Source organism: Varanus komodoensis, unplaced genomic scaffold, assembly GCF_004798865.1.
Source record: "Varanus komodoensis strain SLA01 unplaced genomic scaffold, ASM479886v1 scaffold6_2, whole genome shotgun sequence".
Lineage (NCBI taxonomy): Eukaryota > Metazoa > Chordata > Lepidosauria > Squamata > Varanidae > Varanus > Varanus komodoensis.
Window position 1 is genome coordinate 3,098,992 of NW_025336346.1, and position 24,087 is coordinate 3,123,078.

General features: G+C 47.0%; 1 protein-coding gene across 2 annotated transcripts in view; it reads right to left on the minus strand.

The window, feature by feature from the left end:
- The window catches only part of CACNA2D2 (calcium voltage-gated channel auxiliary subunit alpha2delta 2), a 658,873-nt gene that overhangs the window by 32,875 nt on the left and 601,911 nt on the right, over positions 1-24,087 (minus strand). The window contains exons 17-24 of one of the 2 annotated variants that reach the window (XM_044451243.1): positions 22,294-22,368; positions 21,771-21,845; positions 18,986-19,057; positions 18,113-18,184; positions 13,703-13,764; positions 10,532-10,608; positions 7,592-7,609; positions 854-914 (exon numbers count right to left, since the gene is read on the minus strand). In XM_044451243.1, coding sequence (XP_044307178.1) covers positions 854-914; positions 7,592-7,609; positions 10,532-10,608; positions 13,703-13,764; positions 18,113-18,184; positions 18,986-19,057; positions 21,771-21,845; positions 22,294-22,368 — 512 coding nt within the window. The remainder of the gene's footprint in view (positions 1-853; positions 915-7,591; positions 7,610-10,531; positions 10,609-13,702; positions 13,765-18,112; positions 18,185-18,985; positions 19,058-21,770; positions 21,846-22,293; positions 22,369-24,087) is intronic. The other variant, XM_044451244.1, reaches the window with a different exon arrangement.

Sequence of the window (24,087 nt, forward strand, 5' to 3'; positions counted from 1 at the left end):
GTATTTGTGAACTCCAAAAACATGGATAAAAGTAAGCCAGATCTAAGTAAGAAAGTTCAGGCAAAATGCCATTTTGGTGTCAGGACTTTCACTGTGCCAAAGATGCACTTAGGGTGCAATTTTATGCATGTTTGATGTAAGGAGTCTTACAGCTCCTGGCTGGGGAATTCTGGGAGTTGTAGGACTTTTTGTCCTGTGCAAACTGGCATAGGATTGCACCCTTAGTCAACCAAGCTGACTAATCAAATATGCATTGCAAACAGTTGCAAAATACTGCCTGGAATTATGTGACAAGAAATCTAAGTTGTGGTGCGAGAACGATTCCCCTGCCTTCAATAGGGGGCTTTTGGCACTGAAAAAATTTGTGTATCATGTCAATTTTTTGCAGTTGGCTGCAGATTTAACTAAGACAGTGTCATGATCTCAACAAGATCCAAACATGGCGTTCCATTATTTTGTGAGGATTTTCAGAAACTATACCTATATATGTATGCATACATATCTCTCTCATACACAGGCATACATATATATATATCTACACACTCTTCTTATGTGGGTGAGTGAGCAGACGGCAGGGCCACCCTGCTGCCAAGCCCGGTGATGCCCCAGGTGGCAGCTGCGGTCGCGAGTGGCACAAGGTGGACGACAGACACAGAGAGAAGGGGGGATGATCAAGACTCTGGCACAATGAGGCGGTGCTGGCTCTAAGAGAGGCGGGCGTGATGGAGCAGGAAACTCAGAGGTGTGGCAGGAGGGACGAGGGGATGGGAAGGGGAGTTGGCCCAGCCCCAGGATCGGTGTTGGGGGAAGAGTGGTTGAATGGACACCTCAGCAAGCTCACACGCAAAGCTACCTTGGCGCAATGAATACATGTCCCTCGGACTCAAAGCTGTTTGGCAGCAGGTATTCAAAATCTGCAACAGAAAGGTAACGTTATCCGGCGGGGGTTTGAAATGAGAGGAGAAGAAGGCTTCAGTCTCAGAATAGGACAGAAGAAGTAGAAGATGGAGGGGGGAGAGAGGGGGGGGAGGGGAGAGAGAGAGAGAGAGAGAGAGAGAGAGAGAGAGAGAGAGAGAGAGAGCTATAAACGAAAGAGGCAAAACATTTGACTCATTTTAACAAGAGAGAAAGGAGAGAATTTTTTTGGTAACTAGAATACCAAAAGTACGAGTAGGAAAGTTATAGCCAATATGTTGCCAACATTTGGAGGATTTTGATATTTCATTGCATATTTGTTAAATTCTATAATCTGAAATTAAATATATTTGGTCAATTGTATATGTATTGCTTTGGGACTAGACAGTTACATATACACATATACACACACATATATATGCTCACAATGTTTTATATATATATATATATGTATGCTTAATAGGTCATACGGGCATCTCTCTCTTATTATGATATTAACAAAGAAAAGAAATCACATGCTCTGCTCATACGGAAAGAGAATTACTAAAACAATATTTTCTAAGAAAATTATTTTTCAGGCATCAACATGGCCAAACCAGGGTCCTTTATGAAGACAGTCCAACCAAAGACTTACCCACTGGATAGAGGTAAAATGCAATGCATTGTAGAGGGTACAGCAACTGCCTTCTAGCTCACAGTGGTCTCAAAGCACTGCAATAGCCATCCTTCCCTTGTCTGGACAAGAAACAGAGCTTCCAAGATTTCATAGGAGCAGCCAAATGTAGCCAAAGCCAGCAGGGAACGGGCCCTGCGCTCTTCCGCGTTGCGTGTCCGCTGCAGAGGCTGAACGCTCATGTGGTCTCCCTCAGTTTCTGAGCCTTTTTCATCTGCGTGATGCACTTTGCTGGGAGCAGGGGGAGCTCAGTGTGCATCTGACGTCTGGTGCCCTCCAGATGTTTTGGACTACAACTCCTTTCAGCCCTTGCCTTGCTCCTGACAATTGTTTTAGTTGGCTACGTAGAACTTAAAAGGGAAGCTAGTAGACTAAGCTCTTCAGAACTCTGAACAAGAACTCTGAGGAAAATATGACTAATTAAATTTGTAAGAGGCCCTGCACCATGGAAGGAATGTGAAGAAAATCATCCCGTTCAGCAGAAAAATCAAACAGAAGAGGAGAAAAGGCATTGCTGGTGTATACGTGGCAAGTGTTTCTTTGCTTCTTTGGAAGGCTGGGGATTGGTTGTACTTCAGCAGCTGCGGGCCCTCACGCCCATGCGGCTGCCTGGTGTTGCTTCACCTGATTACGTGCCCTGTTTGCACTTCCTTCCTTTTAGATCAGCCTTCCCAGTGTGTTGCCCTCCAGATGCTTTAGATGACAGCTCCCAGCATTCCTGGCCACTGACCATGTAGGCTGGGGCTGATGGAAGCTGAAGTTTAGGGAATACTGCCCCGGATTAATGGAAACTGGGCTGGACCAGTGGCTTCACCACTTGGAAAAGCTCAGCGGACTGATACTCTGTGGTCACAATGGTCACGAAGTGAGCATTCGTGCTTGTATCGGTGCCACATGAATGATCTTCCTGACGTTATATTTGGTCAGATTCAATGTGAGTTTTCCTCCACATGATCTCTGGCCATGCTGCTTCCCTGTAAACAGGTGAGGAGCCCTTGGACTGCTGGCATCAGAAGCTATTGTGTCAAGAGCTCCAGTTAGTTCCTCATTCCAGGATTCGTATTGAGCATCCAGGAGAGTTCACAGAAGGAGTGAAACACTCCCCCGAGCTTTATACAAATGGCATGAATCCACTCACAGTTAGGGCCGGACCATCCTAACCGGCTTTTCACACCTGCAGAGGTTTACTGTGGACCAAACTGTAAGAAGGCAGTGAAAAGTGCTCCACGGTAAATAGCCAACCATCCATGCTCATGGCTCATCCTCCAATCCAGCCACATCAGTGTGTGCTTGCACCTTTTGCACCAACAAGTGCTTGTCCTTTCAGAGCCAGAGGGCAGGAACATAGTTTCCAAGGCACACCGTGCTGCGCCACGTAAAAGGGCCCCAGAGGACGGCTCAGCTGCTCAGGACTCAAAGACCGCAGGCCGCTTCTGCCAGCCGAGCCAGGCAGACAAACACAGCTGATGTGTACACACCAGAGACCTCTGATCAAGTGCTCACGACGGGCCATACCTTGCAATGGGTCCCCGACAAGGGAGAGACTCCTGTAGGGGCCACAGCAACCCCCTCCGCCTTTCACCCCACAAAATTCCAGAACGGAATACCAAGCGGAACCGGACGGGCTGCACCGCCTCATCCAGGCGTGTCTCCTTAGCGCATTCCACACTGCCCTCTTCGCTCCCTCATCATGCCATGGGCAGCTGCTGTTTTACGCTGGACTGACCCACCGTTTAAACAGAGGAACAAACGATGGCTCAACAGGAGTGTGGCTAAATCCCTGGGAGTGAAGGGTTAGGCTGAGTTCTGAGGGAAAAGAGCCTGATTCTTCTAGCTATTCTTTCCCTCACCAGTCTGCCTCCCCCACCCCCAATTCCTCTAACCCAACCACAGTTTGCCAGGTCTATAAACATCACCCCGCCAGGCACATCTGAGCTCTAATCACAATCCCCACAGCACAGCAGCAGTTAGCAATAATTAATTAACACTCTAAACTTGGCAGCAGGACAGTGACAGCTATTAAGAACACACAGAATTAATTGCATACCAGAATTTACTCTAAATTAACGGCTTAACTAACAAATGTGCACACGCACACACATGCACAAACAACTCCAAGCCATAGCAAACCATGCCAAGCAAGAATAAAAAACGGTGGCGATCCACCAGCAAAAATAGCCGTAACCACCACAAAAGAAGCCCCCTGCCCCACACACACTTTCCAAAGGGGAATAAAGTGGGGATATTATCAGTAGGAACGATAGCGCACCCTCACTGGGTGATATAAGTGCAGAGTATGTACTGGATGTACTACAACTCAGTCTAGACGGAGGCTAAATACTCAGCTTAGCCAAAAGAAAGACTCACAATAAATATACTAACTTCCAAATATGCCCACTGAGTAGCACTTATGAAAGGAGGTCACTCAGGCCTGGGGTGAACAGGAGCAGATCCCTGGATGCTTTGGACTTCCTCCCCAGGATTCCTGGCCACTGACCTGGCTGGCAGGGGCAGAGACTGCAGCTCTGTGGCGAAGCGCCTGCTGTAAGGCGCAGCAGGTTCAGACCTCAACACCTCTGGGCAGGGCTGGAAACAGTCCCGCCTGAGACCCGAGGGAGCCACTGCTGCCAGCCAGCACGTAGTCTTAGGCTAGACAGGCCAAGGGCTTGTCTTGTCTAAAAGAGCTTCCTGTGTTCTTGGAGACAAAGTCCAAACCTCTGGAGCGTTGCCTCCCGCTATCTTAGGCAATGCTCTTTCAGTGCCGTCCCGTCGGCACTATTGCCTCTGGTGAGGCATTCTGATTTTAACTGCCCTTATTGTTATATGAAGTAACTGGAATATTTACTGTACTGACTGTAAGAAACCTACACAGTGCTCCGTGTGTGTGTGTGTGTGTGTGTGTGAGACACATTTTGTGTGTTAGGCTTTTACATACTGCTGTCAGCTGAGAAGCCCTGATCTGAATGGGGCTTATTGATGCGCTGCTTTGAAGAACGGCATGAAAGAAAATCCTAGCAACTCAGCAACATTTTATCCAGAAGATGCAGATGAAGCACAGTTTGCCTTCGGGACATTTATAGGATTCTTACTCAGCTTTAAGAAACTGAAATGATCCAATTCCACTGCTTGTTTTCTGTATCTTCTTCCCCCTGAATTGCACAGTATTTTAGCTCTTCATTCAGCAGCCTGAAATCTTTGGGTCTGATATTACATGACTCACCACTGGTGTTTAAAATAACAGAAAGAAAGAAAAGTAAAGAAGAGAGAGGGATAGCTGTTGCAGGCTTTCCTCTGAAGGACACCCACCTGCTTTTGACAATGGTTCAAGCAACTTCACCACAGTGGTATTTTTGAATTACCTGGAAATTGTCCCTTCAAATATACCAATATAGAGATGCCTGGTGAGACCACAAAAACTCCGCTCCTTCCCCCATGATTGTCTCCCACAATGCATTGCAGAACATATGTGGCCCTTCGTCAGGGCAGCACAGCCATAGGTTGGACTGTTGTTTTTGAACAGGACTGTAAGGCAGGGTCTGAATACAAGCCAATGAAAGGAGGAAGAGGAAAGGAATACAGAAACACTAAGTAATTATTCCATCAGCATTGCCATTACAGGGTCACCGGGAGCAGGCAGCTCAATGCTGATAGAACAGGGCTGAGGACGACAGACAGCACCCTTGTGCTTGAGACCAGTCTCCACTGATAGCTCCGTGGTGCCAGCGGCTACCCACACGGATGGCGTTGCTTCCTTGTCTTGTGCTCGGGGCATCCATTCACCTTTCTATCTGCCTATAGAATGCTCCCCTCCCATGCTTAAGCCATGGAGCCCTACTTAGTTAGGTGAAGTGGTTCGTATGGGAGTCAATTGGAGCAGCTCGCTGATTCCTGATCCATTGCTCTAGGCATCCCTGGGGAGGCAGGGATGAGGGAGATGGTCCCCTCGTTTGTTCTTTGGAGACAGCTCTCCATTTCAGGTTCACTGGCTTTTGTGTGGCTCAGGGCCTAACGAGGAGCCTTCCTTGACCATCATTTCATGTCGCATGGCATTTGCTGTCGACTGATTTAATGGACTTTGCCATCACAGGTGATTTTAAATGTCAGTTTTACATTGGTATGGCTGACTGACCATGGAGACCTCGAATGACGGCAGTACCTGAGAGCATGTTTGGCCTCGTCGCTGCTTTAACTGGACAGGATTAGATGCCAATCACCATCTTCATCTGACTCAGGCCAGTATACATTGTATAAGACTGCCTCGTTCCCCGCTGTTGGCTTTTTGCTTTTGCCCCTGGGTGGTCTTTCCAAACTCTGTTCCTTTTCTGTCCTTGCCATATAGCTGGATGGAAGTGCTACAGCTGATACTAAAGGTCCATACTCATTAGTAACACAGAACCTCATTAGGGAAATGTGAGAATTTCATTTATGTTCATGAGCCATGTGAGCATGTTCCATCTGCACCTGCAAACATAAAAGCGAGCAGCAGAACATATTCTCAAAAAATGCTCATAGATGATCGAACTTGTGTTCATGCTCAAAAAATGTGCTTTTCCACACGAGGAGAAAGTGTGCATTTCTGGTACACTCTCCCAAAATACGCATTTTCCTGTTTGAACAAAATGAAGAAAGAGCACAAACAAACAGAGCAAACAAAGCAAGACAAGCATGAAATTGGTGTTCAGAGAATTTGGGCCATCACAGAAATGGCTTGTTTGTCCATCTCCAACCCTAATGACACTGCTGGAAACAGTGTCCCTCAGTGCAGACTTAGAGCAGCAGCAGGATATTGCAGGAGAGATTTACGAACTCAACTATGGAATATAATTCCAGTCGACTTTGGAATTTTACTGTGGAAAACTTCCAGGACTCCGAAAGATCTCCTGCTATTTGTAAGTTCCATGTACACAGATTGATAAATGTGGTAGGTGTGTGTGCTTGAGGTTAAGGACAGCAAATCCTGAAGTGCAATCATTCTGCAATTCTTAGGACATGACCATGAGAAAAAGGGAGGAAAGAGAAACCTATAAAGGCCCAGGCCCTATTCAAAATGCTTGCCCTTCTTAGTTTTTCCCCCTAGAGGATGTAGAGCAGTTCCTGCCCAGTTCATGGGGAAAGACTGTGATTCGATTCCAAAGGCGCTGGAGAGCAAGCTTCATTCAGTTATCTGGGAGTAGCAGGGTCCTCACTCCCTGAAGAATCACAGGGCGGGCGGATGCTAAGGACCTGTAGCTGAGGCTGCGCTTAGTAAGGGCCGCTGCTATGGACAGCATTGCTGTCTGGGAGCAACTCTGACCTGCACGCACTGTGCACCTGTCTGAGGTTTCTGCTTTTCTTGGGTTCGGTCAGCCTGAAAAGTTTGCTTGCGGACGTGCCATGTCCAAACACTCCTGAGCCTGAAGGTCTCTGCACAGCCCTGTCCCATTCAGGTTGAGTTGTCTTTCAGAGGAAGGTAAGCACAGGGACAAGGATAGGTGAGAGAGATTTGTTGGGGAAGTGTGAGACAGGGGAGGAAAAGGGGAGACAAAGTGGGGTGGGAGGTCTTTTTGCAGGGAGGAAGAAGAGCAGGATATTAAACTAGCTACAAAAAACCTTGATTCAATTCAAACATAACAATTCCATATGAAATTGGCTCGTCTGTAACGATACCGGACTGAGTCTCTGAGCAATGCACGGGGAAGGAGTGGGGAGATCAGTAGTGGTGAAGCTATTATGAACATAACAAGACATGTTGCTTTCAGATAAAGGGTGAAAGAGTGGACAGGGGGGAGTGGAGGAGGAGGAGGAGGAGGAGAGGCGGAGGAGGAGGAGGCGGAGAGCAGGGGAGGAATGGTTTGGTGGCAGTTCGCAAGGGAAGGCGTGGCAAACGGGCAAGGTAATGGGCAAGCAGGCCGGGTGAGTGGCGAGGGGGAGTGGTGAAGGTCTGGAGTGAGGGTGGGGGTACTGGAGACGGGTGGGGAGAAGGGGGTGGTGGAAGGGTTGTGGTCTAAGACTGAAAATACTTGCCCTTCAATTTGCTTGGTACTGTGTGAATCCATCAGAGAGAGAAAGCAAGAAAAAACAAACAAAAAACAGAAAACAAAAAAGGGGGTTGGGTGGAAAGGGGAAGGGGGTACAAACAATATTTTATTCAATTGCTGTTTGAATAAAAATATTGTGTATCATAATCATACCGAAAGGAAACCTCTTGCAAAAAACGACATGGAAAAGAAACAAAAAGAAGAAAAGTACCAATAAAAAGGCCACAGTAATAAAATAATAAAAATGTATAGATATAACTAGATATATATTATATAATCAACATAAAAATGAAATTCAGTAGCAAACAGTTTGCAACAGTCTTGATATAGAAATGTTCTTACTGAGTTAGCAGACCATGCAAAATTCAAGATTTAACAAAGGACACACATAGAGACAGAAGGAAAGGAAACAAAGGGGCAGAGGAGAGGAGGAAGATAAAAGGGTTCTGTGCCTGCATGTGAAGCGGGTGGGGCGTAGCCGTCATTAGTGAGCCGATCTAGGGTGTGTGGGAGCCTTGGAAGCAGCCCCACTTGGAGAGAAGGCCTGGCTTGATTTTTAAAAATCCTTGAACCCTCATCATCGTCTGCAAATAAAGCCAGGTCAGGCCTTGCCATTCTGTGTGGGGAAACCACTTTGCAAGTCAGCCATGATGACTTTTACAAAGAAAAACCTGCCAAAATGATGCGAGTGACCTTCTGAAGAGCAAAAGCAGCCGTGTAGCTCAAGAAGAAAATGTCACATCTGCATATTAAACCGAATGCAACATTTAGGAGAAGGTCTGTGGCACAGAGGCAGAGCAGCTGCTTTCCATCCAAGAGGCCCCCAGTCCAATCTCTGGCACCTTCAGTGAAAGACTCTGGTCGGGAACCTTGAAGAGTGACTGCCAGTCAGTGTGGCGACGAGACAGAGCTGGACAGAGTCCACATACGGCAGCTATCTATGTTCTAACACGTGGGGCCAGAGACCAACTGCAGGTTGTCCCACTCAGGCTGGATCGTGCCCACCTCATCAGTGCTGAGTGGTACATGCTGCTGCTGAATGGGAAACGGGAACTGACAAGTGTTTGCGGCCACCCACAAAGCCCCGGGCTGGGTGCCAACTCTGCGGAATGCCGTGCGAGTCACAAGGGGTCATCCAGGTCTGCTTACAGCGTTGACGGAGCCCTTCTTTCCCATTTCATTGCGGATCTTGAATGAGTCAACTGCAGATTTCAGAGAATGAAGGAGGGAAGGTACTTCTAGAATGTATTCTCACAAGTAAGGGCCTCAGGCGGTGGCTCTGTAACACAGATATCTTCCCTCAAGGAAATGACAAAAAATCAGAGGCAGTCCCCAGAGCAAGGTCTCAGGAAGAGCTTCAGGGAGGAAAGGCGTCCTTTGTCCCAGGTGTTTGTTCTCCCTCCGATCAGATGGGACAGCAAGAGAGAGAAGAGAACAGATCCAATGGAACACACAGGAAACCCTCTCTGATGGCTGGTACAGTTCTCTCATGAGCATGGAGGTATTTGTCAAAGGGGCTCCCGAGTCAATCTGGCAGGCTAAGGGACGGCCTGCGCTAGAAGCCTTCTGCCTTACTTGGCAACTTCTTGTGTGGATGGAATGCACAACATCACATTATCTTCAAAACAGCAATTAGTGAGGTTGTACCATGTGCACCATCAAACTGTTTGAGTGAGTTTGGTTTCACCTTTATGCTTATGTCATCTTGAATATAACTCCAGAATTCAGGATTATCTTTGTTTCAGAGATAAATGATAGCCAACATAGCAGGTGGGACATGATTAACATACTCCTGCTTAGTTGTCAATATGCCTTTCTGGATGTAGATTTTCAAATAATTTGTTACAGGGAATTTCAATATTTTTAAACAGGTGTAAGTCCTACTGAGTTGGATGGAATTTACTTTCAGGTAATGGACTGCAGCTGAAAAGCACAATCTGATGGATGTTTAAAACTCCCAGCATTCTCCAGCCAGTGTGGCTGGCTGGGGAATGCTGGGAATTGTAGGTCTTGTTCCCATCTAAACATGCACAAGATGGTGCTCTTATTGTCTTTAAGTACATGGGTCAAAGCCTATTGAAATAAAAGTTGGGACTACCAAAAGACTTAGAAGATGTTGGGGCAAGGTTATGTTAAAACAGCATCAGTTAATATATAGTCTACTAAAGAAATATTCTCTACTGAGGAGGAACTCCTCTTAGCATGAAGTTGTGAGGAGCTACAAGAAAAGTGGTGTGGGTGTGGAGTAGGGGATTTACATAAGGCAAGGGGAAAAGAAAGAGAAGGATGAGAAGGAGAGAGGTCACAGAGACAGAGGGAGAAACACAGGAAGAGAAAGTGAGGCAGCCAGAATCACTCAGAGCAGGATGTCGGGGCTCACGGGAAGCCCCTCACACCCTGTGATGAGGGAGAAGAGCCCAGGGTCACACACAAGGGGAGACTAACACACTAGTAGACAGACTAACCACAAATCAGTTAGGAAAAACAAACCAACCAACCCAAAATTGAAATAAAAATAAGGATGGTTTAAAGCAAATTTAAAACGGAACAGAAAGAAACATGCGAACTTTCCCAGCTTTCAAATTAACTGGCTGCTACAGAGTTTATCATCTAGTACATAAAAAGCATATAAAGGAGCAACTCAACCTCATCTCCCCTGGATGTTTTTAAGGCTTTATGCCAAGTATCACGGGGCATCTCCACATCCCTGGAAAGCCTGCATTATTTTTCCAGGAATCAAATGAAACCTCCTTCTATGTGTGGGGCAGTTGTCATTTTTCATTTCATAAACTTTTTTTTAAAAACGGTTTTTATATCACAAGACTGGCATTCCATTTTCTCCTGTTAGTCATCCTTAGGCTAGCTGGTAGGTTCGGGGTCAAAGGGCATGTGAGAGGTTGACAGGAAAAGGAAAGTGTCTACTTACACTTCACCTGAAGAATCTGGTCACTTAGGTTAGCTCGGATGTAATAGGAGCTGTAGTGTGGCAAAACTAAACCTAGGCTGGTAAAGGGGAAGGAGGAAAAACAGTGTTTTCAAAATGACTGTGACCACATTTGCAACAGCTTGTCTAGACACCAGCAATTGCTGGGCGAGTGAAACAGAAATGAAACACAAGGACCACCCGGCAGTACTATGGTGAGCAGATAACCAAATCCCAGGATGGCCTTTCCCTAGGTAATGAAGGCAGCATAGGTGTGCTTGATGTACCAGCATCTCAAAAGGTGCTTGCCTGCTGGATAAACTAAGTACCTAACACAGAGCAGTTGCTGGAAGCACATTGGGCTGCATCCAATTCAACTCCTATGTAGAGTAGGCCCATTGAAATGAATGGGACTTATGCTAGTTGCCACTAACTTAGGTTTCCTTCATTTCAATGGGTCTGTTCCATAAAGGAGAAACACTGGATGCTACCCATTGAAACCAAGCGCTGGGTGCTATGCTGCTGCTGTTGCCTCCACTCTTCCTCTGGGTTAGCCACTAACCGCCAGACCTGAGGTGGGAAGCAGATGGTTCTGGCTTAGCAAAGGGCATGTTCTTCTGCCAGGCAGCCCCGGTGTGCTTCTTTCACTGGCAGACACTCTTGCAGCATGGAGAGTCACCCCTTGGACATGGGGAGGAGGTAAGGATGGACTATGGCACGGGCAGTATGCGCACAGGCGCATGGTCCTACAGACACAGCTCCAAGGAGGCAAGCGCAGGCACACGCGCCTCTGCCTGAGCCTCCAAAGAGCCACGTTGTCAAGGCCTCCTCACGACTGGACCCAAACATGTTGGCTCACAAGTGCGGTGTGCAGCAGATCTTTCAAAAAAAGAGGGTGCATCTGCAGACTCATGATAACCTCGAGAGATTTCTTGATTGGATTCTCCAGGGTAATAAATCCCAAAGGATCAGGTAGTTTTTTCTAGACCAGGCAGTTTTTTCCTGCCTAGGTTAAGCATCACATCAGCTGCACCAGGAAATCCCTGGGGAATAAGTATATTTGCAACAGGCCACTATGCACTAGATGGCAGTCTCACTCAATAAGTTCAGGTTTGACAGCTCAGACAGTAGGAACATGGCGCTTCCTGATGCGATGCAGGCCAGCTCCCTCATTTATGCTACAAGCAGAAGATACAGAAATAGGCATTTGCCTTAAAGTGCATGCTTGGTCCCTGGGAAGGGCATTGTGCACTGGAAACAGGCGCACGTTTCCATCCCACATTACATTTCTACACATCTTAAGTTGATGTGTGCACAGAATGATATGGAGTGCACACTCCTGCCAGAGATGTTGAAGCACCTTCTGTGGGCCAGCTCCTGCAGGTCCCCTGCTCCACAGCCCCTTCTTCTCCACAGCCCCTCCTCTCACTGTAGCTGCAAGAGTGCCTCTGCCATGCGTCCTGGTGTGCCGCTGGTTTTTGTATTTGTCTTGCTAAGAGCATGTTATTTTCCATCCTGGGCTAGAGCTTGTTTTTAAAAGAGGGACTTGTGTGCGTGCGTGTATGTTTGGGGGCAGTACTTTTCAAAACAATCAGAAAGGGCATACTAATATCCCATTATAAATCTTCCGATAAAGGTTCTTTGGCTAGCATTCCAATGCCTCAACAGTAGGATTCTGAAAACCAAGATTAAATGGCAAAATCTCATTAAAAAGCAAGCCTTTCATTAAGAAAGCCAAATATAGTCCTTCTGTTTCTCCTGACAGATTAAGTGGAAAAAGGTTACGGCTGCACATATCCTAGAGCAGGGCTGCAGAACCTCAGTTTTGGGGTACCAATCCAGTCCTGCCCTATTTCCTCAACCAGCCATCACTGGGGGGCTTCCTGGCCTTTGTGCAGTGCCTTCCCCATTCTGAAAGGTTGAAATGCCTCCCCTGGAGCCTAGTGGCCAGCCTGGCAACAAGCACTTTCGGCTGAAACACGCTGGTTGTCCCCCTCTGTCCGATTGTCTTCAGCCAGGCGCACCACAGGAAGGCAGCCCCGAGAGCGCCTCCAAAATGGAATCCAGCCCTTGGGCTGGAAGAGGTTCTGCTCCTGGCCCAAAGGCTGGGACACACAGAAGCAACCAGGTGGGCTTCCCCTGCCCGTTACCTTCCTACCCGTTGCTGTACATGGTGGAAGTGAGAGATGTCAGGGTTCCTGCACATGATGCACTGGCAACAATGGATTGGAGCGTGAAGGGGCAATCCAGGCAGTATCTCCTCACCGCCTCTTTCTGCTTAGACCTTCCCCCCGAGCAGCAGCCTGGGCTCCGAGTCTGGTGAGGAGTGGCTTGCTGGATCTCTCGTGCTAGTGGCACTGGGGACAGAGGAGCTGCAAACTGATCCAGGCCCAGCCCCTGAGCAGACCTCGACGTCTTTGTGTTGGAGGCTTTTGAACCAGAGGGCCTTGAATTGGGAGCTCTGGCATCTGTCGCCTAGGACCTTGCACCCAGAAGAAAGCAAACCACTGCATACGAAGTGTGCACACTCCTGTTGGCTTCTCAGCCCAGGCAAGACACCAGGAGGGAATTGTCCAAGAGGAGGGGAGCGAGGCTCCTAGAGAGATGCCTGCTCCTGTAAAGCTTTCTGCTCCTCAAAGAGCCTGGGAAGCGTGAACTGGCCCTTGAGGAATGAAAGGTTCCCATTCAAGACTTGATCTGACAGGACAAGTTGCTCACTGGGAGTCCTTAGCAGGGCCCTCTTGCCCAGGCAGGGATGCCATCGTTGCAATAGGGCTTGAAAGATGCTCTTGCAACCCACATTGCAACACATGAAGAATGTACAGCTGAAGAGTTTGGTGGATCCTGCTCCTGTCCCATGGAATTCGTTGCCTGAGCCAACTACAAACTCTCCCAATTGCTGGCCCCAAGGAGAGGGATGGGCAAGTTGTGGCTCTTTTGGCATTTTGGCTTACAACTTCCATCAACCCTCGCCACTGGCTATGCTGATTAGAGCCCATGGGAGTCATAGGCCAAAACATCTGCAGGTCCAAGTGTTGCCTACCCCTGCCCAGCCTGAGAGACTCACATTCCCTTCTAAAGATGCCCCTTCCGATTCTGACACATTTTATTACCATCCACAGTGAAGACTCATCTGAATAGGACAAGAGAAGTTCTTCCTTGCTAGTTCTTTACCTGTAGTTTGTGCTTTTGATAGGTGCCCAGGTATATGTCCTGTAGACTTTGTCTATGTACCTCTGTAGGTTCAAAGTGAAAGAAAGAAACAGTCAGAGCTTATTCATTATGTACCTGCATTAATTATACTTAAAATACTGTGAGCAATGCTTCTGTAAAATTATCAAGGCATCATAGAAAAATCTTAAATCTATAAATATAATTCCACATTTAAAATTAAAGAAAAAGTGAGATAGGCTCAGTCGGTCAATCCCAGCTCATCATCTTGCTGTAATATTCTACACCAATGGAAATTTTCAAGAAATATTCAAAGTCATCTCCACATACAATACATTGCTGCAATCTAGCCTCAAGGTGATCAGAACAAGAATAACAGTGCTCTGGTGATTTGTATTTAGGAAGGGTAATAATTGGAGTACCAGCCCAAACTGGTGTAAGACCATGCACTTCTGTATGCCACGCACTTCCACAGCTCTGCCTGAATCCCGTAAAAAGGAGAAATAGAGCTGGGTCCCATCAACAAATCGAGGACCCTGCACCACAACCGCCAAATGGCCTCACATTGTGGCTCCATGTCAACAGGGAAAAGCTTGAGAGAGAAGATGGAGCTCTGTGGGACTGTGTGATAACCACCTCTATTTTGCACAGGTGTGCAGTGCCACCGTAAGGCTCGGGGGTCTGGGTCCACTTCACTGAAGCCCTGGCTCCTGAATACACAGTTGCCCTGTGCTTCATGTTCCAAGCAATAGTGTCCAGCACTTCCTGTGACAGATGCCACTGAAAGTCCTGACAGGTGCAGCTGGACAAGAGCAGTCACAATCTGTCATTTCTGCCCCTGCACAGGCCACCCATCAGTGAAATCAGTGCCATTTCTGTGCCAAAACTAGGCCTGAGACAAGACAGAACTAGATCATCAGTTTCATGCAGGAGTGATTAAACATGCCCAGCAAGTTCCTGCTCAAGCACCTTGACCAAGAATGGGCATTTTGTGAGTGGCCAACAGTTGTTTTAATACCTGGGATCCCAGCAATGTTTCTTAAGGAGTGGTTTTACCACTGCCTCTCTACAGGTTGGGAATCACATGCTGGACCTAGCCCATCATTCCCTTCCCATGAGATGTGATGAGCTAGGAAGGGCAAGAGTACAGGTGGCTGGCTGTGCTCCAAGCACCTTGTCCACATCCTCAGACTTCAACAAAGTCATCCAACAGAATCAGGCCAGACAGCCACTGGATGCATCCAAAGACTGTACTGAAGAACGAAAGGAGCTGAGGCTGTGGCGAATGCAAGCAATGTTATATTCAGCAATAAGTCACAGAGGGCCTCTGAAGGTTTTATTCTCCCCTGGAAGGCAAGCTGGAAAACCCCCTGAACCTCACAGGAAAGCACTCGGAGGACGTGATGCTGGTGAAGTATCGCTTCTTAATGCCCATTGCAGCCTACAGAAAAGGTGTGATGGGAAGCTTTTACTTGTGTGCTGTTGGACTCACTGTTGAGTCCGCCAACCTCTGTGTTCCAGCCATCTTTCCAACTGCCTCACTGTCCTTGGCTACTCAGAACGCCAAGGAGCAAATTGGATCCTAGTCAACAGAAGAAGGTGGTTAGGAGCAAACATGGCAACCCCCTGAGCCATCTTCATGACCTACCAGGTGACCCAGGTTTTTAACAGAAGTGCCAGTGATGAAGCCACTCAGACACTTCCCAAGGGATCTCTGGAATCAGTTTGGAAACATCACCACAGAGGAAAACCAACATTTTACTATGAAGTGGTCTGACCATGACACAGAGGTAAACAAACTCCTCTAATCCAGATCACCATCCTTCCCAGCTAAGGACAGCAGGTCCAGCGCGATCTGCCTAATGTATCAGGCCAGTGATGTGTTGGGGCAGCTCCATGGATGCTGTGACAGCCACAGGGCTAGAGCTGCCTTTGGCAAGGTGAGGTCAGCTTGAGGTCTTCTAGAACCGCAAGCCTCAGGGTCCTCAATACAAGGTCCAAGGCCATGGGGTCTCTGTCATGTCAGGCAGGGAGTCTGCTAGGCAGTGGGATGACAGACACAGTAGCAAAGACCCTGAGGACACAATTCTTGCAAGTCCTGATTATCTAAGACTAGAGAATTTTGTTCGGTTTGCATTTGGCAGAAGCTGACCAAATTTATACAGGGTGTGGCAGAAATACCTCCCACATTTATGCAAGTGCCAATGATGTCTTCATTTAGCTAATGACTTCCCGTTTTTTTCATATACCCACATCTAGCAACATGGTTTGGACTGGTGCACAGCGTGCTTTTGCTGCAGAAACGTCGCTGAAGAATGGTGAATCTGTAATTGCAACACAGAGAACTTTTCGAACTCATTACATGTTAGGTCGGAATGCTGTTCCGGATAGAAAAACAATACTGCTATGGGTTGCAAATGTCAGAGCCACAGGTTCAGCACTTTAAAAAAAAGTCACCTGGAAGACCTCGAAGCGCTCGTGCTCCAGAAAGCATTCCAGCTGTGAGACTTTCTGTTACTCCGTCTCCTACACGTTCAACTCGTAAACATGCTTCTGCCTTGGGATTGTCTGATCGAACAGTCAGAAGAATTCTACACACGGATCTGACATTCCATCCATACAAATTAATGATCGCTCAGAAACTGCACGAACACGACTGGGAAGTCCGCTTGTCGTGCTGTGACGATATCCTTCAAAATGTTCCTGCAAATGCTGTTCTTCTCACAAGTGATGAAGCTCACTTTCATCTCTCAGGCTTCAGAAATCGTCTATAACAGTGTATAGTGAATAGAGGCCACCATTTGCAGGATGTAATTTTTAAAACCAAATGAATAAAAACTGTAACACTTTGTTTAAACAATAGTGAAATTAATTTTTAATAAATGTTGTTTCTTTCTCCTTTTTTTAACCTTTAAAATGTGGGAGGTATTTCTGCCACACCCTGCACTTCATGAACTGGGATGTGAATTGGGACATAGTTTTTCTCATGGATGATGCACCTCTGGGCATTTTGCGATGCAGATCTTTGTTTAAAAACGCATGAATGTACACATACTAGAAAAAATGAGTACATAAATGTACACAGTAAAGAAAATAGCATTCAAATATGATGCAGGTAGTGTCAATCGCTAACCAAAATGTGCACATTAGGAAGAATCACACACAAAGATATGTAGCTTAGAACATGATACATTAAAACAGTGTTTTTCGTCCTAACTGAAAAAATACTCACACTCACAAACACTTACAAATCTATACAGAAATGGCATAGAAAGAATTTGTTACTGAAAAAAACAGAAGTGAGAGAAAAGTGAGATGGACCGATTCTTTCATCCCTAACCAACACCAGTGGCAAGTTCTCCAAAGCAGACCCAACTGGACATGAACACTGGAGAGGAAAAAGGAGAGGGAATTTTTTATGAATCACAGAAATCCCATCCTGCTCCACCTCATCAGCTTTTGGCTTATGTTGACATTGTACCAAAAATAAGATGGACAACTTGAAATAAATCACCTCTCAGCTTGTCCACTTGCATTTTGGTAAAGCCCTGTACGGCTGCTGCTTAATTTGAATTGAGCTAATGTTAAAAAATTAATACTAGAAGGATGGAAGGAAGGAAGATCAGCAAAGCAACTGAGGAACTCAAGTGCCTTTGGCTGGAGGAAAGTCTGGAAAAGGAGATAAATATTATGACCTCCTTTGCCTTAAGAGGGTTGTGTAATTCCCACCAGTATCTCTGCCTAAAACCACCAAAAAAGGGGCACTTCTACTCATTGCCAAATCAAAACTGCAAGAATGAGTACGTCCCATCCACTCTCAAAAACACCACAAATAGATACTAAAATAGCAGCCTAGGATGCAAGATTTCCTTAAAGCTTGATGGTAATAGGACTTTTTCCAAGGCACCACCAATTTTTCCACACCAGATGTATTAATGGGAGGTACCAAATAGCTCTGTGATAGAAAATGCTTGCACAGGGATGTACGTTCAGTCTAGAGCATCTTCAGATAAAGGAAATCAGGGAGCAGGGTGAGGAGAGGTCTTAAGGTCTTTGAAAGCCATTATCAGACAGAGGGAACATACTGGGCTAGATCAGAGGTAGGATGTCAGGTGCCCGCCAAATGTTTTGGACGACAGCTCTCCTAGTCCCTGTCCCCTGGCCATGCTGGCTGGCTCTGGATTATGGGAGTTGTAGTCCAAAATAGTTGGTGGGCACAAGGTTGCCTCCCCTTGTCAAAATGGGTCAGTAGTTTAACTTGGTATAAAGTAGCATCACATGTTGTATGTTCCCTTCCGACCTTCCTGCACTTCTTTCCCATGAACTATAATTACAGTCTTTCAAAAATCTGACAGCACAGACCTTCTCTCTCATATTCTCTGAGCTTTCCCAAAGTCCTCGAAAGGTTTTTACCTCATCTTGGGACTTGACCAGAGTCTTGATGTATCGATGATCTTTCATTCCATCAATCATGCTTCTCCGGATCTGGAGAGAGCGAGAAAACATGCAGGGGGATTGGGTATCACGCAGTGCTGAGGACCAGCGGTAGCACGTGGGAAGTTCAGTTCACTTGTCAAGAAAAGCTGTATAAAACTATGAGACAGGCAATAAAAATGGAAATTGTTCCCATGTTCTCCATCTAGATGCTGAAGAAGTCAAGAGTCTTGGCTTTATTAACAGAAGAACCTTGACCTCGGATGCTTTGTACTTAGTCCCTTCCTCCTCTCCCTCTGCTGTGTCTTTGAATTCTGCCATAATCTCAGGTTCTGCATATGTTATTACCCAAGGAGCCCATCCCTCTGCGAGATCTGTCAGAAATGCTGGGATAAGTGGGCACTCCTCTAAATGCTGTTTCATGCAGGACAGACTTTGTGTGCAGATGCCCCAAACTGCACGTAGCATGGCATTTACATGGGGCAAGAAGCCCTGTCGAGTGGTGGGTGATGTTGGCATATTGCAAAACACACAGGGCATATGCAGTTTTCTGCACAAAACTGTAAGAAATGACTGGGATACGTCTATGTCACTGCCTGCGACAACGCTTGCTGAATGGCTCCTGTCATCATGTCAGCACCCAGTTTACTAAGGAGGGTGGACTAGCGCCTGGCACCATAATGGGGCACATCTGCAAAGGAAATAATAGTGGTGGCACCTCCATTCGCTGGCCTCGGCACAGGGCTACGAGGACACCATGAGCCTGTTTACGTGTCGAGTAGGGCTTTGCCCACATGCTTTGAATTAACGGCGACGCATGAATGGGGCTGCCATCTCTAGTACGCCACTTACTTCCTCCTTGTTCTCATCCTCCAGTTCAGCATCAAGGAAGTCCAGTGTCACCGGTTCCTGGAAATTAATGATCTGGAAGGGAAAAGAGATGATGAGTTTGGTGAGAGGCTCAAACCATTGTCTGGTGAACTGTAAGCATGTTGAAATCATCCCAGTTTTAGCCCTTCTCACAGCATGGATGGCATGAGGTCTTGCCACTCATCGCATATGGGGCATGTTCACATGTAAACTGACCCTGACAATAAGTCATGTGAACAGCCCGCAGTGACCATGACACCATCGGTTGCTGGCCTCTCTTTCTCCACTGGTTCTCCCACAGGCATCCCCGGGAACACTGTAGGAGGCGTGAGGAATTCCTGCAGTTTCCGATCTGCCGCGGCTTTTTCCCCCTTTACACTTTCCCCCTCGCAGAGATCCTGAAAGCTGGCTGCTCTGAGCAGCTCCTTCAAAAAGCCCCAGAGGAGGCAAGGCTGAACCATTCACAGCTAGATAAAATCCACAGGTGCCCAGGAAGCCACCATCCATCTGTGTGCCAGGAGACCCTGTTATCTGGAGTTGTCTGTGTCAAAAGGGATGCACGCCTTTTCTTGAAGGGAGGCATTTCTGCAAAAGTTGATGGGGCTCAGGCTGAACACGCTGCAAATACAAGGAGCCCGGAGGGTGGCTGTGGTCCTACTGCACCGAGCCACTGAAATGGTTATTGATCGGCACAGGACCGACGTGGTTAAATAAATTGCTGTGGTTTCCGTTCATCTCTGACATGTCGCCTGCCTATTAATAATGCCAATGAACTCAGCTGGAAGTTTCTGCCAGTAAAACATTTCTCACTTTGATCTGTGCCATTTCTCAGAGCCCTAATACCTGGCTGGCCTTTTAGTGACAGATTTATTTGACTAGTATCCAAACGGGAAGCCTAGATCCCCCTGCCCCATCCAGATGGATACACAGCTTCCCCGGAGATAAATTAGCCCAGGGCTCCTCATTCAAGCCTTTTCTTTTGTTTAATATCCCAAGGATGTAATATTTCATAAAGGGGTCCAGTTAATTCCTGCCAATCCCTGCCAGGAGTGGAGGGGGAGTCTATATATCACATTCGCAAGACATGCCAATTAATGCTGTGTGGCTAATAGGAACACCATTTCCTGCTCCAAGCCAAGCACAGCAAATGGGTCCCAGCACTGGGGTGGTGAATAAGCAGATGAAACTGGATTCATCGGCTCCCTGAGTGTCTGGGATCAATCCTGCCCAGTCTCCCCAGTCATCGTTTATCAGCCATGTTAGAAAAATCGTGTTGCATAAACACAAACACGGAGGATAAGCAACAGAGAGCACAGCTGGGACCAGCTGATTAGGCTCTTCCATGCACAGGGCATGCTCTGCTTGGGATTGTGGGGCTGCAGGACACCATCAAAGGGCCACTGGCTGATAGTTAACTATGGCATTCCCAGAATATGGGCGATTTGCTGCTGAAGGGGATTGTGCCTCCAGGCCGACTCGCTGGCTGGCTGGCTGACGCGTAGGACACCCAGCCCCTCTAGGGTCAGCGGGCTTTGCTTGCACTGAGGTAAATGGGTATGTGTGAAGGATGCAGTTATGGGCAACTCTGGTGATGCTCTGATATTCTGCCTTGGAGAATTGGCCACTGGAGATGTTCCATCTGTTGACAGAGCCCTATGGTGCAATCCAGTGCATGCTTACGCAGAAGTAAGCCAACTGAATTCATTGGGACTTCCTCACAGGTAAACGGGTATAAGATTGTAGCCTAAATCTTCCACTTTTTGGAAAGAGGGATTTTGACAACAAAGACATTTTTGGACAACACAGAAAGGGGGGTTATATTTCATATGTTGATTCAGAATAACCAACCCAATCTTGGGCTGGAAGCCTAATTTAAAATATTCCATGACCGATCATCTGTTCTCAGGAGATATAATGTTCAGGAATGTTCTCTGACAGACATCACAGCATATTCTTCCACTTAGCAATTTAAAAGAAAGCTCTGAAAGTCTGTGCAACTACAGTGAAGATAGTGGAATATCAATTTGGTTGAAGATTAATATTCAAAATTCTGTGTTGCAGGGAGACTGGATGGAAATCAAGAGGGCAGAAGACCAGAGAGACAAATGTGTAAGTCTTCCCAAGAGGCGCAGGGAAAGGCAGGATGGGTGCACGACATTTGTGGGAAGGGGAGGGGCCAGAGTAAGTGCAGCGGGCTGAATTTCACATACAGATTTTAAACAATTAGACAAAGCTTTGTCTGTTAGTCAGTAATAATAGCCGTCTTCCACATCTTATGGGGAGGGTGCACTGCTGATTTCAGGTAGCAGGTTTACTTTGCAGTTAGAGGGCGGCATGTGGTGGTAAGGGCTCAGTGGTGGATCAATGCGGAGAGTGCGCTTGTTTGTGACAGCTGCTTGTATACGCTTTCAATCTGATGGCAAATTGCCACCACTAACATTTCCACCCAACTCATTAATTCCCAGCAAGACAGCACTAAATAGCTGCCGTTAGGCAGATGCATCCACAATTGACACAAGAGCAAGAACGGAACAGGTCACTGTTTATCACATTTACATTTGAAGGAAGAATGGCAACGGCCTATGGATATTTTCCCAGGTGCTTGTCAGGACGAAAAGCGGGAACAGACAGCGGATAATGCCACATATACACATGTGTTGCGCTGGCAGCTAACACTTTGGGACAAATGAGATGGGAGTGATCAAAATCTTTTGTTAATGATGGTGGGTGAACAGTAAGATCCAGAGGAGAAGAAAACTGCCCTTACCTGGGGTCGCAAATTTGGGTGTAACAACACATATCCATTCAGATCGATAGCGAATACGTAGCCGTTAGCCCCTAACTGGATGGGAAGACAAAAAGAGAGGGGTTTCTAAAGAGAAATAAATAACAGCTCAAATAGCAAAGAGAGGAAAGAGCTGAACTGTATTAACGTTTTCATGCCATGATTAGAAAGGAGGCTACCGATCTCACTACCACCACTTCCGCCCCCTCCTCTTCCACAGAATCCTGACCCCCAGCATGGGACAAACATTCACAAGGCATTCTAACTTAAGAGGGAGGACTTCTAGTGCTGTTTGTACAGAAGAGGGCCCCTCGACAGTGGGCAGGTGGGGCTGATTTGGTGTGGGAGTGAAGAAAGCGACGAGGATAATTCTGTCCAAAGCTAAGCCTGGTGCTTATTCTCAGAGAAGCCCATCGTCCCTGCCTGCACGCTTTTTAACACGGCTGAGCCCATGAGGAGGCTGATGTGTGCACAGATTCCATGCTAGGGAAGGTGATTTACGCACATTGTATCGCGGCGTCAGCTTCTTGATATCATTCAGCACCACATCAATCCCCACAACACCCAGGATGAGCTGATTCTGGAAACACCAAACAACAAAGGTAGTTATGTTCAAATGAGAAATCACAACGGCGCAGGCATAATCCACTGGCAGTGAAAGCTCTGTATATCCCGACTGTCTCTGCTCCAAAGCAGTGCTGGGCAACCGGTTCTTTTTGTCTGGGGCAGTCGGTTGGCGGCTGTGGTGGGCAGTGCTGAAGCTATCAGCCGGCAGTGGGTAGGGCCAGAGGCAAGGGTGTGCAGGCCCCTCGTTTCCCAGTTCGGCCACCCTCTTTGCTTCCCCTTTCTGCCCAGTGGGCTGCCGAGCGAGCGTCAGGACATGTGTGCCAGGGGTCCGGGCTGGCTGTGTGAAAGGAGGCTGAAGGCCTGCATGCAGCCCAAGGCTGCAGGTTGCCCTTCCCTGGTCTGAAGATAAGGGTGGCCAAGGCACAGCCTAGCTGCATGGCCAGAAGCCTAATGCTCATGAAAGAGGAGGAAGATCCTCTACCAGGTGAAGAGCTGGTAGAGCGACACTTCACTCTTGCAGAGGTTTCACTTCTTGAACTCCTAAGTATTGCCCAGGTGACTGTCCTTTAATTTCTACATGTTCTAGAAGATGACCAAAATGACATTGCATTCATATCCCAGCATTTTCTTCTTGTAAGGAACCCAAGTTAGCTTACATAGCTCCTATTGATCCCCACAACAACTCTGCAAGGTAAGTTAGCCTGAGAATGACTGGCCCAAAGTCACCCGGTGAGCTTCGTGGCTGAGTGGGGTTCAGGACCCAGGTTGCCCAGTCCAACATCTAACCACACTGGTGCTCTTGAAGTCTAATCTTGTAAATGCTCAAATACGAACCTGGACTACACGGGCTTCCCAAAAGAAGTAAAATTATGACGCGGTGAACCTGAACCATTAATGAAGAACTTGAACATGTCCAAAGTGGAATGTTAACATCATCTTGTAAATAAATTGCTGTGCCACTTGGATTCATGTTATACTTTCCACTTTTGTACTGAGCCAACTGTGATCTCAATAGCATCCTATAACTCCCAGGAGTCTGTCTTGCCTTGCAATACTGAAATGGGAACTCTGTTGCACAAACTCTGGGGGCCCAAGAAACTTCTCCAACAAAAGAAGCAGAGGCAAAGAAGACCTGTGCCAATAGTAGACCCATCACCATTGGAAAATGTTAACTTTGGATGGGCTGACGCCTTTGATGAACGCCTTTGCTGCTCAGGTAGAAAAAGTCAAATCTGCTTCACCATGTGCCACAGTCCCAGCCCTGAGTAAGAGCCTCTGTTTAACCACACCCCAAATGCAAAGAAATGGAAAGAGCTCGGCACGTCACATAGTGTCTGGTGTGGCCCTCTGCGGCTGTACTACAGGATATTTATTTATTTAGAAGCCTCGGGACAGCTCACAATAATAAATAAATAAGAACAGAATAAAACAATATAATATGAGTCGACCTGGCCTGAAAAATAAAATAAATAAATAATATTAACAATTAAAATAGTGTTTGAATAAAAAGGTCTTCGCCTGGCGCCGAAAAACAAATAATGACAGCGGCAGGCGGACCTCTCTGGGGAGCGCATTCCATAGATTGGGTGCCACCGCAGAGAAAGCCCTCCTCCGAGCACTTACCCTCCTAACTTCCTTCATGGAGGGTTCCCGGAGAAGGGCCTCTCCCGCAGATCTCAAGGGGCAGTCGGGCATATATGGATGTAAGCGCTCTTTCAGGTAACCAGGTCCC